This window comes from Oenanthe melanoleuca, chromosome 9 (assembly GCF_029582105.1).
Source record: "Oenanthe melanoleuca isolate GR-GAL-2019-014 chromosome 9, OMel1.0, whole genome shotgun sequence".
NCBI lineage: Eukaryota > Metazoa > Chordata > Aves > Passeriformes > Muscicapidae > Oenanthe > Oenanthe melanoleuca.
Window position 1 is genome coordinate 10505495 of NC_079343.1, and position 13512 is coordinate 10519006.

General features: G+C 40.2%; 1 protein-coding gene across 5 annotated transcripts in view; it reads right to left on the reverse strand.

The window, feature by feature from the left end:
• Window positions 1-13512, reverse strand: part of GK5 (glycerol kinase 5) — a 28681-nt gene that overhangs the window by 11928 nt on the left and 3241 nt on the right. For 2 of the 5 annotated variants that reach the window (XM_056498462.1, XM_056498460.1), the window contains exons 3-12: window positions 12787-12891; window positions 10484-10577; window positions 7417-7492; window positions 6905-6998; window positions 5804-5935; window positions 4715-4790; window positions 4042-4103; window positions 3880-3953; window positions 3492-3552; window positions 2269-2395 (exon numbers count right to left, since the gene is read on the reverse strand). In XM_056498462.1, the coding sequence (XP_056354437.1) occupies window positions 2269-2395; window positions 3492-3552; window positions 3880-3953; window positions 4042-4103; window positions 4715-4790; window positions 5804-5935; window positions 6905-6998; window positions 7417-7492; window positions 10484-10577; window positions 12787-12891 (901 nt within the window). Of the gene's footprint in view, window positions 1-2268; window positions 2396-3491; window positions 3553-3879; window positions 3954-4041; window positions 4104-4714; window positions 4791-5803; window positions 5936-6904; window positions 6999-7416; window positions 7493-10483; window positions 10578-11654; window positions 11953-12786; window positions 12892-13512 lie in introns of those variants that run through there. The other 3 variants (XM_056498463.1, XM_056498461.1, XM_056498464.1) reach the window with 3 other exon arrangements.

Below are 13512 nucleotides of genomic sequence, written 5' to 3' on the forward strand. Positions count from 1 at the left end.
ATTTATCAATGTATTTCCATTTAAGTCCATCCAACCTTCCCCAAGGATTTCTAAAAATGAAGAGTGTTTTCCCCCAAAACATAAAGCATGAAAATTTGACTGTTATATGGGAAACACAAAACTGAAAGAGACACAGACATGCAAAAAAAGTAACACAAACTTATTCACAGAAGAGGATGAAAGTGATATACTTTTTAATTCCCTGTTTAATATGCAATGCTTCCTCACAAAGAAAGCAAAAAATAAAACAAGTTTCACCTGCACTGCATCTAGAGAAATGGCTTTTCAGGTCACTAGATGAGAACCCAAGTAGTCAGTGGTCACTGCAACAACCTCACCCAATCAAGCACAGTAACAACTGGAGTGAAGAAAGCACCCATACTTTAGGAGCCCTGCCAAGGACTCAGAGATTATGAGTAATGCAACAAGGTAAAGGAGTCCCAGTGTACCTTTACAAGGACCAGAAAAACATCAGAAGGATCTAGGGGTTCCTTCTGCCTCCTCAAAATGACTTTGCTGATGTATATGCTCCTCACATGTTCAAATGAGTTGCATGGGAGCAGCAGTGCAATCACAGAAATTTTTGTTAGTGCTGGAGGCACTCTGGTGCTTACAATATCATCTGGTGCTTAAAATATAAAACCACCAGCAGCATTAACTAAAGTCTGTATTTGTACCTTGAAAGGGGAGTTGATATACATAACTCCACACCATCTGTGCAGGTATCCCTTGAAATCTTTGGTTTTTACCAAAGGTAAAGCCACAAAGAAAAAAGCTCAAAAGATTAACTGAGCCACAGATCTTAAAGAAGAGCAGCTAATGAGGGACAGAGACATCCATCCATAACAGGGCCTCCCTAAAGATGCTGACACCAGAATCTCCAGCAGTGTAACATAATCCTACCTCTAGGGAAGGGATCCCCATGACACTTGGCATGACCAGAGGTATTAAGAACCCTCAGACTACCAGAGGTAGCTTTTAAACCTATACAACATAATTCCATCACTGAAATGTGAGGCAAGCTGCTCTTAAAGGAACTACTTTATTTTTCTTTTTTTCAGCTGTTATATGTAGGAGCTAAATGTAGACCAGAAAATGGAACAGCAGCTAATGAACAGCTTGCACAAGGATGCTGCAGGGACTTATCTTGCAGTCTTAAATACATATGTGAGCTTTAAAGATTGAACACATTACATTTCATGCCCGGGCACTGAGAAAGCCAGGCACTTAACTTGTCCCACTAACCATACCCCACAACAGCCAAAGAACAAAGGGAGAATAATTTTAACATAAGTAACAGCCTAAAGAAGTTTCACAGCACTGCCTTTGAAGATTTAAACTTCTATCAGAATACAACAGCTAAACTGAAAAACTGTACAGCATGGTTTTTGCTATTACATTTTAACATATTATTTCCTAAGTAAAAATATCATAACAATGACATAACTAATTACTAATAACTAATTATCATAAAAAGCATTTGCATTCGTAGAGAAGTCAATGTCTATACTTTTCAGTTCTGACACATCTCATATATTTGCCAGGGTCCTTCAAGACTTGAGTTGGTAAAATTCTCTTTAGCACCCTGCTGTCCTCCTTCCCAGCCCTGCCCTATTTTAAACAGTAGAGATCCTGAAATTAATAACTCTTTAAAAATACAACAGACAGAGACTGTGTAGACAAATATACTTCAGTATCATCTTTGGTGTTGCTCTCTTGACAAATTAACAAGCTTGACAGACCACAGATGTTCAGAATGACAAAGTTTTTAACACTAGAAAACACACTAGGGAGCCCATTTTAAAAGAAAAGCAATAACTTCTAACTCTGCATTATCTCATTGCAGGTGTTTCAGTGCATAACGGCTCAAGGGGAGAAACTTGCAATGATTCACTGCAACTTTTGCACTTCATTTTGATGTGAGAAGTCAAAGGATCCCATTTTTCTCCAATCCTTCTGTACAATAACGCTATGAAGAACAGGTGAAGGAAAAAACAAAACAAGAGGGAAGTAGGTAGCAGATATAATTAATGATGCTACTTTACTTCTCTCCCTGAGAAGCTTACTTTAGAATAACCAAAATTTACATTGCTAATTAAAATTTTCCAGTCTTCTCTTCTGAAAGGAATCCCAAGATGTTTTTCTACACCTATATACAGAAGAAAAGCACAGCTCTGTTTTATCCTTTTGTGTACCCTCACCATTAACAGCTATCAAGGAACAGCTGAAAGAATAAAATCCCCTAAAACCAGAACTCTACTGTCTTACTTCCTCGTGATGCAAAGAGATGCTCTCCAGTATTCACATTCCAGAAACCACCTGTTCCCATAGTCAGTTTAACATCTCCTGGGTGAAAGCAGCATTCTCCAAACATAGCTGACTGCTGATCAGCTACCTGTCAATCCAACAAGAACAATGTTAGCTACCAACCACCAACCTGCAATGTTGGGTTTGAAAATATCTCTGTAAGCACTTTGGAGTTCTGAATACAAGTAACCACTCAGGAATTGAGCATTCAGAGAGGACTCATTTACAATTTCTTAAGTATTGGCAGGCCATCACAACAGTCAGATTTAGGCACTTGCCATCTAATTACAGCAGGTTTGGACACAATGTGAATGTCTGTGGTACTGCCTGCAACACTGAAAAACATTATGGAAACAAAAGAAGTATTTTGTGGTTTAATATTTAACAAGGATAAACGGGCCATTTATAATCCCAGGGAGCAGAACAAGAGTAGCTTGGCCTGAATTCCTTTTTCTCCAAATAGAAAGTTGAAGTTTTGAGGTCTTGCCTTTCTTCTTCTTCCATACCCCTCCTGTACCAAATTATTCCATGCTCCATTTCTCAACAATGATGATGGTTCTTACATGCATTTACTTATATTTTTGCCTTGGTGAAACAGTAAATTTACAGCTCGATTTAGTCCATAGTTCTTTAAAACAAGACTAAGTCATGTTAGTTAGGGGACAATTTTTTCATTAGCTCAATTCAAGCAGATTTTGCTCCAAATCATCAGTTTAGGTTTTCTTATCCAAGTTCTAACAACTGAGGAAAGAACATGTTATTTGCCACTTATTTCCAGTGAGAAATAAAAAAAGGTATAAAAGGATGGATCTGTTAACAAATACTTACAGTTGCTCTGTCCTACTCAAGTCAAGCCAGAATGGACTCTTGCATAACTTCATACAGAACAACTGATTTTAAGCCACACACACACATTACCAGAGCTTAGAGTCCTACATTCAGTACTTAATCATTTGGTCAGACAACCTTAATGGACCTCAGCCTCTAGAAATCCCTTCTTGATCCTTTCTCCTCCTTCCCCCTAAGGCTGCAGACTGGCTTTTGAAGAAAAATTCAACAATCAATTCTACTGTAGTTATGTCACAGAGAATGAATAGAGAATACTAATGAAAGAAGCAAGTACTAAATTAAAGCCAAGTAAATAGAGTATAAACACACAGATTTAAGAAAATATTTTCACTTACCACTGCCATTATTGGAATAGGTACTCCAAATATTTCAGAGTCACTTGATCCAAAGTTGAAGCTTAAAACAAATCACATTAAAATGACCTTTTTGTTAAAATGAAATCTAGGTACCATTCAGCCTAGATTATGGGTCTAGATCACACATAACATGTAATGCTACTGATTTATTTTAAAGAAAACATTAAAATGATCTCTTTAAGAAACACAGTAAAAAGTTTTTGACTTCATATACTTTTATATAAGGTATAACTGCATATAAATTTTTTTGTGCATCTGTGTATTATTTGGCCTGTGCAGAATATTTTGCATTTCTTAATTAATCATAATTAATTTAGCAATTAATTTAAAAATTATAATATTCTTTTAATAATGCCTTCATAGTTACCTTGTGTCTTTCACTGGTGGATAAATAGACATTGGAATAGAAAGAAGATTACACAAAGTAGGATTCCAACATTTCTGAAATTAAATGGAAAAAGTCAAAACATTCGCAATCCTCTAAGAAGCACAATTAACAGCAACAACATTCTTTGGGAACTGCACATACCGTAAAGGGCTCAAAGATGCCTGTAGAGCTGGCATTTGAGTAATCTGTAGCATACACAGAACCTAGCATGAAAAGAAATAGAGCAAAGTAAGATTTTTAGATATCCAAATATTTAATAGGTTTTTTTAAATATCTCATTGGTTCCCATGAAATATCAACCAAGTGTGTGTGAGGAAAATCACAATAATACAATGAGCTCAGAGATTTTACCTGCTGCTCACTATAATGTGCACACATTAATTACCGTACTTCCTCTGATGAACCTGTCTAGAACAGCCAACAGCACCACACCAGCTGCATCACAACCATAATCTGACTCCTCAGACATTATCCTCAGGAGAGAAACTTGTAATTCTTCCACATTTGTAACAATTCTTTGTTCTTTTACTTTCACAGGTGCTTTTCTTCAATCAACACCAATTAGCTCTTTTAGTCCTCTTTAAATATTATACTCCCAGAGGCTGAATAAATATTTCCCAGGCAGACCCAGCAAATAATTAATTGAGACATTCTTTTTCCAAAAGTAAATACATCACAATTTTTATCAAATACACAAAAGTACAAATTGCAACAAAGTATCTGAATTCTAGCCTATATAAGTGACAAGTAATGAACATAATTTCTTAGGTTACAGTGTGGTTTAGTGATATTTAAGAGGAACTGTAATATTCACCTTTAGTCAATCTATACAGTAACCACGTGTCAACCGTTCCAAAGCAGCAGTTATTTTTTTTGGCAGCTTCTTCAGCCTAGGAAAAAAAAAACATTAAAAAGAAAACTATTTACAACTGAGTACAATAAGAGAAGCATATTTATTTATTCATTTTATTATTTTCTTCATAATTAAGAATGTCCTCAGAAAATAAGTCTCTGATTGCAAATTTTTCTTCTAAATAGGCTGAGCTGGCTATTTAACTAATACTATCCTACAAATTCATGCTCCTAACAGAAAATGAGAACACTTTCTTACAGCTGTTGCTAAGGAAAGAAAAGCAATTAATCTTCTACTGTAGGGGCATCACAGCCTTATGAAAAGAAACTTACAGTCGCAATTATAGAAGTGGTGAAACAGTGGTAAGATAAAGAAAACAAGGTCCTGCATAATGAGTATTAGAGCAATGAATACAGCAACACACAGCTCAGGGCTCATTAGAGCACTAGATTAATCCAGCACAATTTATTCCACATGCATTTTCCAATTCACAGAAATGCAAAATGAATTGTGCAATATGGTATTATTTGTGAAACTGCAAAACACTGGAACAAAGTGGAGTGAAAAGGTAAGAGGTCCCATTGAAAATAAAATCTTCATGCAAAATAAGAGTGCAAACAGCTTTAAAACAAAGTACAATCAGTAACTGTTGTAATGTATCAAATGAAATAAGATGATTTTATTATGTTGCTTATGTACGAAGAAAGCTTTTTGCTACTACACATTTTCAGAATGGGAGGAAAAATTTGTATGAATGTAAGCCACTATTTAGGTAGACAGGCTTTGAACATGAACAGAGAAAAAATTATTTCTGGTTCTTCTGAGGAGAACAAGCAAGACAAAACTGAAGCAATTACAGCCAACAGTCACAAAGTCATGGAATGGCTTGGACTGGAAGAGACCTTAAAGAGTTCCAGCTCCACAGCCATGAGCAGGGACACCTTCCACAAACCAGGTCACTCAAAGCCCAATTCATCCCAGCCCTGAACACCTCCAAGTCACAAGCCATCATGATCTAAGAAACCTATTGCTTTTCCCTTTCCAGCTTACCTCATGAATGTTTTTAAAAACCCATGACAACTTCATAGAAGTTTGATGTGTTGAAAAAGTAAGAAAACTGGGTGCCAAATATCGATCATTCCCAGTCAAGAAATGAAGCACTGTAAAAATAGCATGGATTACCTGTTTCAAAAGAAAACAGTTACTTAATTTTTAATCTTGCCCTTTAAAGCTTAATCAATTACCTTTAAAGGATGACAACACAAATGAAAGCTGCTGACATGAGATTAGATTCAGAAAGCTAAATCTCCTTTAAAGGATCCTTCTGCAGGATTATGTAAGGATCTTCATATCAACAGACAGCCTTCCTGCAACACACACCAGAGGAAAGAGCAGCTGCTCTAAGCAAGGCTGCTTTAGCAACTTCTGCTGGAGCACTGACAGCCACTGCTCTCCATTGCCAACACTGGTCACCTCTCAGCACAACGCATGATGCAGCTGACAGCATTACATACTGTTATTCTAGTGGAAGTTCTCTTACAGTTGACAGGCTCAATCATGACTTAATAGATGTACCAAAATTTAATCATTAATTGAGTTTTCACAAAAGAAGTAACTGGCAAATCCAAGAATTTAATTTCTTATTGTGACTTATTGTGGTTAGTTTCTACTTACAGGAAAAGTAACTTCTGTTTTTGCACTTAGAGCAAATCTTTCTCCTCTAAAGAGAAAGACAAACAGCATAAAATGCATATCCTACAGATAATCTGAGCAAAGAGTACATGAAAAAAACAAGCCAAGAAACCAAAAGCCCAAATCACTTCCAGTGCAGACCTACCTACACCTAAAACCTATGCTGTAATGGTGTTAACATGCAACGTTTTAATATACCAGACTAAAAAGTAACAAAATGAGCCTTAGACCTTCAGGTATCTTTTCCCATAATAATTACTTTAGGCTACCAGTACTGAACTTTTTTTCTCGGAACTATCTTCCATGCTAATATTGCTCAGTTAAATGTTTTTAGGCCACTGCACATCACATCACCATGTGAACAGGACACCTGCAGTATTCCACATATTGCCCTTACTTGTCACAAAAGTTAAATGGCTGTAATATATCCAAGCAGCATCTAGATTAGTGCAGTTTTACCTTCAGCAGAAGGGACTTATTCCAGGAATTCACAAGGTCAGTACTTCTTAGGTCTTGCCAACTTATGAAATTATGAAAGGGTTTCCCTGTCCTCCTGAAAAACAGTATTTCAATGTTTAAAGCTAGAGAACACAAATTGCCCAGAACATTCAACATTATTCACTATTTCTAATCAGGAAAACAAACACAAGGTCAGTTCCTATAATAACTGTACATCCGTCTGGTGGCTCTGAGGAATTACCAAATCAGCACATGGACATTTGGAGTGTCAGATTTCTCACCAGAATTAAAAATACGTGTGTATTCATTTCTTCCAATGTGCAAAGAACAAAAAGGCCACACACTCACAGTCTGTTCTGAACTGCTCTAAGGTGTGGCTGTGCAAACACAAGAGAACATGAGTGACTTGACAGTTTTCACTTTTGACTTCAACACTTCTACAGCCTGCTTCCATCCAGTCTATGAATACAAATGAATACAAATTCATTTTAAAGAACCCACAACACACATACTTGTGCCATGTAATGAAAGTTCCTCTCTGGGTGGAGATGCCAAGACCAGCAATTTGCCTCATGTGAAGTCCTGCAGCTAAAAACCAAAAAGAAATGACAATCACAAAAGAAGCATTTATTTGGAGAAGCAGACAAGAACATAACTTCTTTAATATAACTATAAAACCTGTGGAATACTTAGGAAAATAATAGTTTATGAGAATATAAATCTCACAAATATTGTTCAACTAAATGTTTAGAGCATGCAAATATTAGAGAGCTCTGAGTCAGGCAATTGATTCCAAAGCAGATAAACAAACCCATTTATCTTTCAAAAACAGTTGTTGCACACTGACCCTCTCCACCCTCTTGAAAGGCCTGTTGATACTAATATAAACAATCCCAGAGACAGGCAGGTAGATTACATATGCTCACATAATCAGTTAAAATGCGTATTTCACATGGATGAATGTGAATGAAAGCACCAACAAAAGTACCTTTACAGACTTAGGGAAATAATTTCTACAAAGAAACAAAACTAGATAGATCCTATAGGCGCAAATAGATAAATGTGAATATGCCATGACTTTTTGCGTCACTTTGATAATGACATGTCTCACTTTAAATATTTCTTAAGCAATGTTTCGTAAGAAAGAATTTGCTTAAGCCAGATACCACTGAATGCAACAAAGTATATTTTAAAGTCAGAAGTACAAAAATGTACATTTGAATACACCAATTCTGATGTTAAACCTTACCTTCAAATAACTGTTACAGAACATTTTTTTCCTAATATAAGTGTAAATAATTTAATATGTTCACAACTATTTTCAAAGCAACTCTGGTCAGCTTACTAATTACCTCCAGACATACTTACAGAAGAAAAATTACACATTAAAAGAACACACATTAAAAAAATACACATTAAAAAATTTACACTTAAATGACCAACTACCCACCCTGTCCTAAGTACTGTTACTCTGAAGGGCTCTCAATCCAGCTCCTTGAACAAATCACAGGTACGTAAGTCTTGCTCAGACATGGTTCTCATATTAATTTTCATGTGCAAAGTTGCTCATTCGTGTAAGCATGTCCTGCAGACTCTACACTGAGCACCCTCTGAGTGATAATTACCGAAGGGGCTTCACAGAGAAAGGGCCAACCTGTGCTGCCCAACTCTATGTGTGTTTTTGCACTTCCTCTTACACTGGGTCCTTGCATTCCTGCCAGCAGTGCTATCAACTCCTCAATCAGCTGAAAATTAAATCAGTGCTTTTGCAAGGCAACCTTCTCCACCTGCCTGCACAAGTGCTGCTGGTAGCAGGAGTGTACAGGAGGAGGACCTGGGAGTGGGTAGCCTGAGAACAACGCTATTTTTTTTTTCAGGCAAAGTCATACAAGCACTTCTACAGCTCACTAAGGACTACTGGCATGTGTTACTCCTTCCCGTTTTCACAATCTCCATGGTTCCACCACTTTCCCTGTGTCAGCTATCATGCTCTCCAGACACCCACATAAGTGGTGCTAACTTCCACTACAGACAAAAACAAACCTGAAGTCAAACAAGGATATTTTTCAGTTAAGCTGTCTTTTGGATGGAGTGCCACAGAGTTGGGACTGTGCAGCCAGAAGTTTCCACCTTTAGGTAGTACTGAACTACAGCAGCTCATCCACATGTGCATGGAATCACGTTTAGCCCTGAAAGCCCTGCAAACCCAAGTGTCACTGTGTTCCTTCTGCTTCCAGACAGTCATCCCTGCCCCTGCTACCACACCCTCTCTTGCATCAGCACAAACATGGGTGAAGCTCTGTTGGCATAAATAACCGGACAGTGATTTGACTCAGGAAGCTGCCCTAGACTAGAAACAACTCTGTAAAAAAGGGGTGGCACTGCTTCTTTTGACAGCACTCTGAGTTATGCTGACTTACACACCCACTTAAAAATTACTTGCCAACAATGTGTGCAGCTTGGCCACAAGGAAATCTTCCTTTTTCAAAACTAGCTGAAAAGTCTTGCTTCCTGATTTGTCCTACAGAATGGAAATGAAGGAAGACAGTAAGGTCTTCAGGGGTTGAGGTGGCACTGCTATTCTTGTGACCAAATGGTTGTGTCTGCTGACAAAACAAGAGCCCAATATAATCAGCTTCACCTTACACCTGGTGATATTTACTTTCCCTGCTCCTCAGGCAGCCTTCCAAAGGAAGGGACAAGCAGTTCTGCCATGATCCATGTTTGAAGGCAGAGCAACACTGGGGACCAAGCAAGAAGGGCTGAACAGGAGGAACTGTATGAAAGAAAGAGTGCAATGTAGACACACAGGCCAAGGAGGCTGGGGTACTGTGGGAAAGTAAACTAGGGTTGACAGGTTCAACAGCATCCACATGACACAGAAGGTGATCCAGGATGGATGGCAGAACACTGGAGATGGACTAATAGGAAAGCTGTGAGAGTTGTAGAGAGTAAGAGCTAGGTTAGAGCAATCCAGAAAAGCAGGGGAAAAAAAACCCATCAGAGGTTTGTCAGAAAAGGGAGTTGTATATATTTAGTATGTGGAGCACTAGAAATTCTTAGGCTAAAGTACAAATAGAACAGTAATACAAGAATAGGACAGTAAGAATCACTTGAAGTTTGAATGGGAAAAGCAGGAATATCAGGTTGCAATTGAGTGAGCACAGCTCTGCAGCATCCTGCACTCATTCCCTCACACACGCACATACAAAGTGGCCGTAGAACAATGGGGCACTGGAAGGGGAACAAGCCTGCTCTCTGTTCCTGCACAGAGGCATCTGGAAGAACAGACACTAGGGAAGGATGCATACACAAAAAGCTGGAGCAACAAAGTGCTGGCACTGATGCATACATCAAGTACTTCAATTGCTTCTGCTTCTACTTCAATCCTAATCTGGCCTCAGTGAAAGGAAAAAGATAATTGAAGTGCTCTATTTTACAAAATTATTGAATAGGTCTAAAAGCATGCTGTAGATCTGTACCCAGTGATGATGTTCAGTACTAGCCAAAAATACTTTCATTATCACTCACTTTACTGATTTTGATAAATAAATAATTTCTCAAAGTTTAAGCCCTTACATTGTACAGCCTCTTTTACTACTCCAGTAAATTGATTCCATAGCACTTCAGGATCTAGTTCAACCCATCCAGGACGAGGAGAAAGTGATTCTACCTGTTTGGGAAACACAAATACCATTAATATGATCCCCAGTTAACAGAAATCAGCAAATATATTTGAGTTTGAGTTTTTCTGTTTTGTTCTTCATTTTGTCAATCTCCTGTAAGAGTAGAAACAACAGTGTAACTTTTAAAATATTGTTCAATGTGGGTGTGTGATCTCTAGACTTCCTCTATTCAGGGGGAATAAAGAAGCTCAAACCCCTTGAAATAAATAAGTCCAAACCCCTTGGAATAAAGGAACCTGTAAAACCTTTTTCAGAGCTTCAAAAGGGAAAGCAGGTGTCCCACAAAGCCTTTTCTTCTACACTGCTTAATTTAGACGTCGATGCCTCTGAGCTTCTCAGTGGCAGCACAGCAGGCCAGGGACCACCTGTCAGATGAGATTCCAGAGACAAGGGAGGGTCAGCTCCACTGAGAGCAGCCCCTTCCATCTCTGAAATCCATCAGATTCTTACACTGCTCGCTGCAATCTTCTCATTGCAATAGGTAACAGTAAAAAAAGTTAATTCTGGAGATTGACTTGATCCTAAAACAAGCCATACTAACTAGAAGCAGCCTGATATTTATGTTCTAAAGCTGACACTTTTTCACACGGCGCTGTTACATGAGGGGACGCGTCTAAACACAAGTCCTACGCAAGTCTAAGCCATGCCCTGCTAACAAAAGTGGTTTAGATCAGACACAGATTTGTTCATAAGCGACCGAAGGTAAGGTAAGCGGGAAAGGTGGGAGGGGTGAGCGCCGAAGTAACGGGGTGAGTGCTACGGCGGCGCCGCGGGGGTCGGGGGCTGCGGCTTTCCTGTCACGCCTCGGGAGCGGGAGCCGCTCCAGTCCGCCCGGCTCAGGGGATGCCCGCGCACCGGGAGCAGCCGAGCTGGGCTGCTCCTGCGAACGCCGAGCCCCGACGGGCAACCCCGCAGCTTCTCGGGGGCCCGCAGGGCGGAACCGCTGGGGCACAGCGAGCACGTTCGGCCCCGTCCGGCTCCCGAGACAGGTGCTGCCCCCGGCTGCTCTCGCCGCTCGGCCCGGCTCCGGACCGGCAGCGCGCCCCGCACCCGTCCGCACTCACCTTCCTGCAGCTGGAGCCCCTGACGGCGGACGCCCGGTCGTAGACGTGGCACTTCACTACCGTGCTGCCCACGTCCACCCCCAGCACGTACCGCGCCGGGGCGGCCCCGCTGTCGGGCTGCCCGCACGGCATCGTCCGGCGCGGCCCGGCGCGGAGCGCGGAGTGCGGAGTGAGGACGGCCGAGCGGCCGCGCCCGGCACAGCCCGCGGGGGCGGGCGCTGCTGCGGCCTAGGGGCGCGGGCAGCAGCGGGGCCGCCGCGCGGGCAGGTGGCGCCGCCGGGGGCGGCCGGGACAGGCCGCGGCCTGGCAGCAGCGCGGGCGGTGCGGCCCCGCCCGCCGCGCCCTCACCGGGGAGGCGGCGCCCTGCCCTCGGCCCCGGCATCCCACGGACACCGCAAGAGCGCGAAAGCAAAGCCGCGCCTTTCGTCTGTGCAGACTATACATAAATCTACCACGTGCGTGTGAAAAAAAGCTTTTAGTCAAACACCAAATATTAAGGGCTTATCTAAAAGGCTGAATTCAGCGAGCGCCACTGGGAGAGATGCCCACGGTGCGATGCTGACCAGAGTGCCTGAGCCCAAGTTCTCCCTACAGTAATCTACAGTATGTCTGCTCCTGGGATTTGAAGGCTTTGCGTATCAATGAACAAATTACAGATAGTTACACAAATATCAGTCAAGAGCTGCAGCAACTCTCTGGTGTCATCAGTTTGCTTTACAGAGGGGACAGCATCTAAAACTACTGCTGAAACGGAGCTAGTGACAGAAATGTCCCCATACTGCTCTTAGATGGGGTGAATTTTGAAACCAAAACAACCAGAAATATTCACAGTAAACCAATAAAATTCAGAATGCCTAACCCCAAACTAGTACCAGTAGAATTCAGTTTTAACCAAAAAGTAATCAGAAGAGTTAATAAATTACTTTTAACTCATTAATTAGAGCAGAAAAAGCAAAAATGAAAAACTCCATTGAAAATATTTCCCCCTTGCACTTCTGGTTTGGCTCCTCTTAGGAAAAAACTGCACTACAAACAACAAAGCAGTATTAGGTAAGACAAATCTGGCATTACTGGATCTTTAAAGCAAGAATACCACTGACAGTGAAAGTCTTATTAAGAAGAGGCTTCTCACCTCACATGGGCAGTCACAGAGGTCACGGGGACAAAGGTACAGATCACGGGGAAGCAAAAGCACGTGAAAGAGAAAGCCAAGAAACGATTGCTTTACCTCTCCTCCCTAAGGAACAACACATTAAAAAGTCACAATCTCTGACTTTTTATTCTCTTTGACTATCTCTTGATATACCGCTAATAGATGTATGTCAGAGGTACCAAGTACTTCAGTATCTGATAAAGAGTACTTCCCTTCAAACTAATTTATCAAAACTAACAGCATAATAATTACTTAAAACCTCTGATGAAAATTCCCTCAATAAGATTCAACATGTGTAACTGGTATAAAAAGTGAAAACCTCTCCAAACATTAAAAATTTAAGAAACCTTACAAAAAAAAAAAAGCATCTAGATATCCTTTGTGTTTCTACAGTATCAATACAAGCAGGGCCTGCCTCTGCAAGATTAAGCAAAACTTCAAAAAGAAAATGGATGCAGGTTTCTTTTTTCTTTCTCCTAATGTAAAAAATTCATACACTTTTGATTGCATGGAAGTGACCATGTAAAGTAGATTTCTTCTTGCAGATTTTAAATTGTGTTTAATATGTTAACAAAGAACTTAGATATTTGGAAAAAGATAACCTGAACCAACTTGCAAAGTGTCAATGCATACATAATATTAGTCATAGAGAGCATATATTAAAATTGCTTAATTTATGAGAAGCTTATAAAATACAAACTTTTT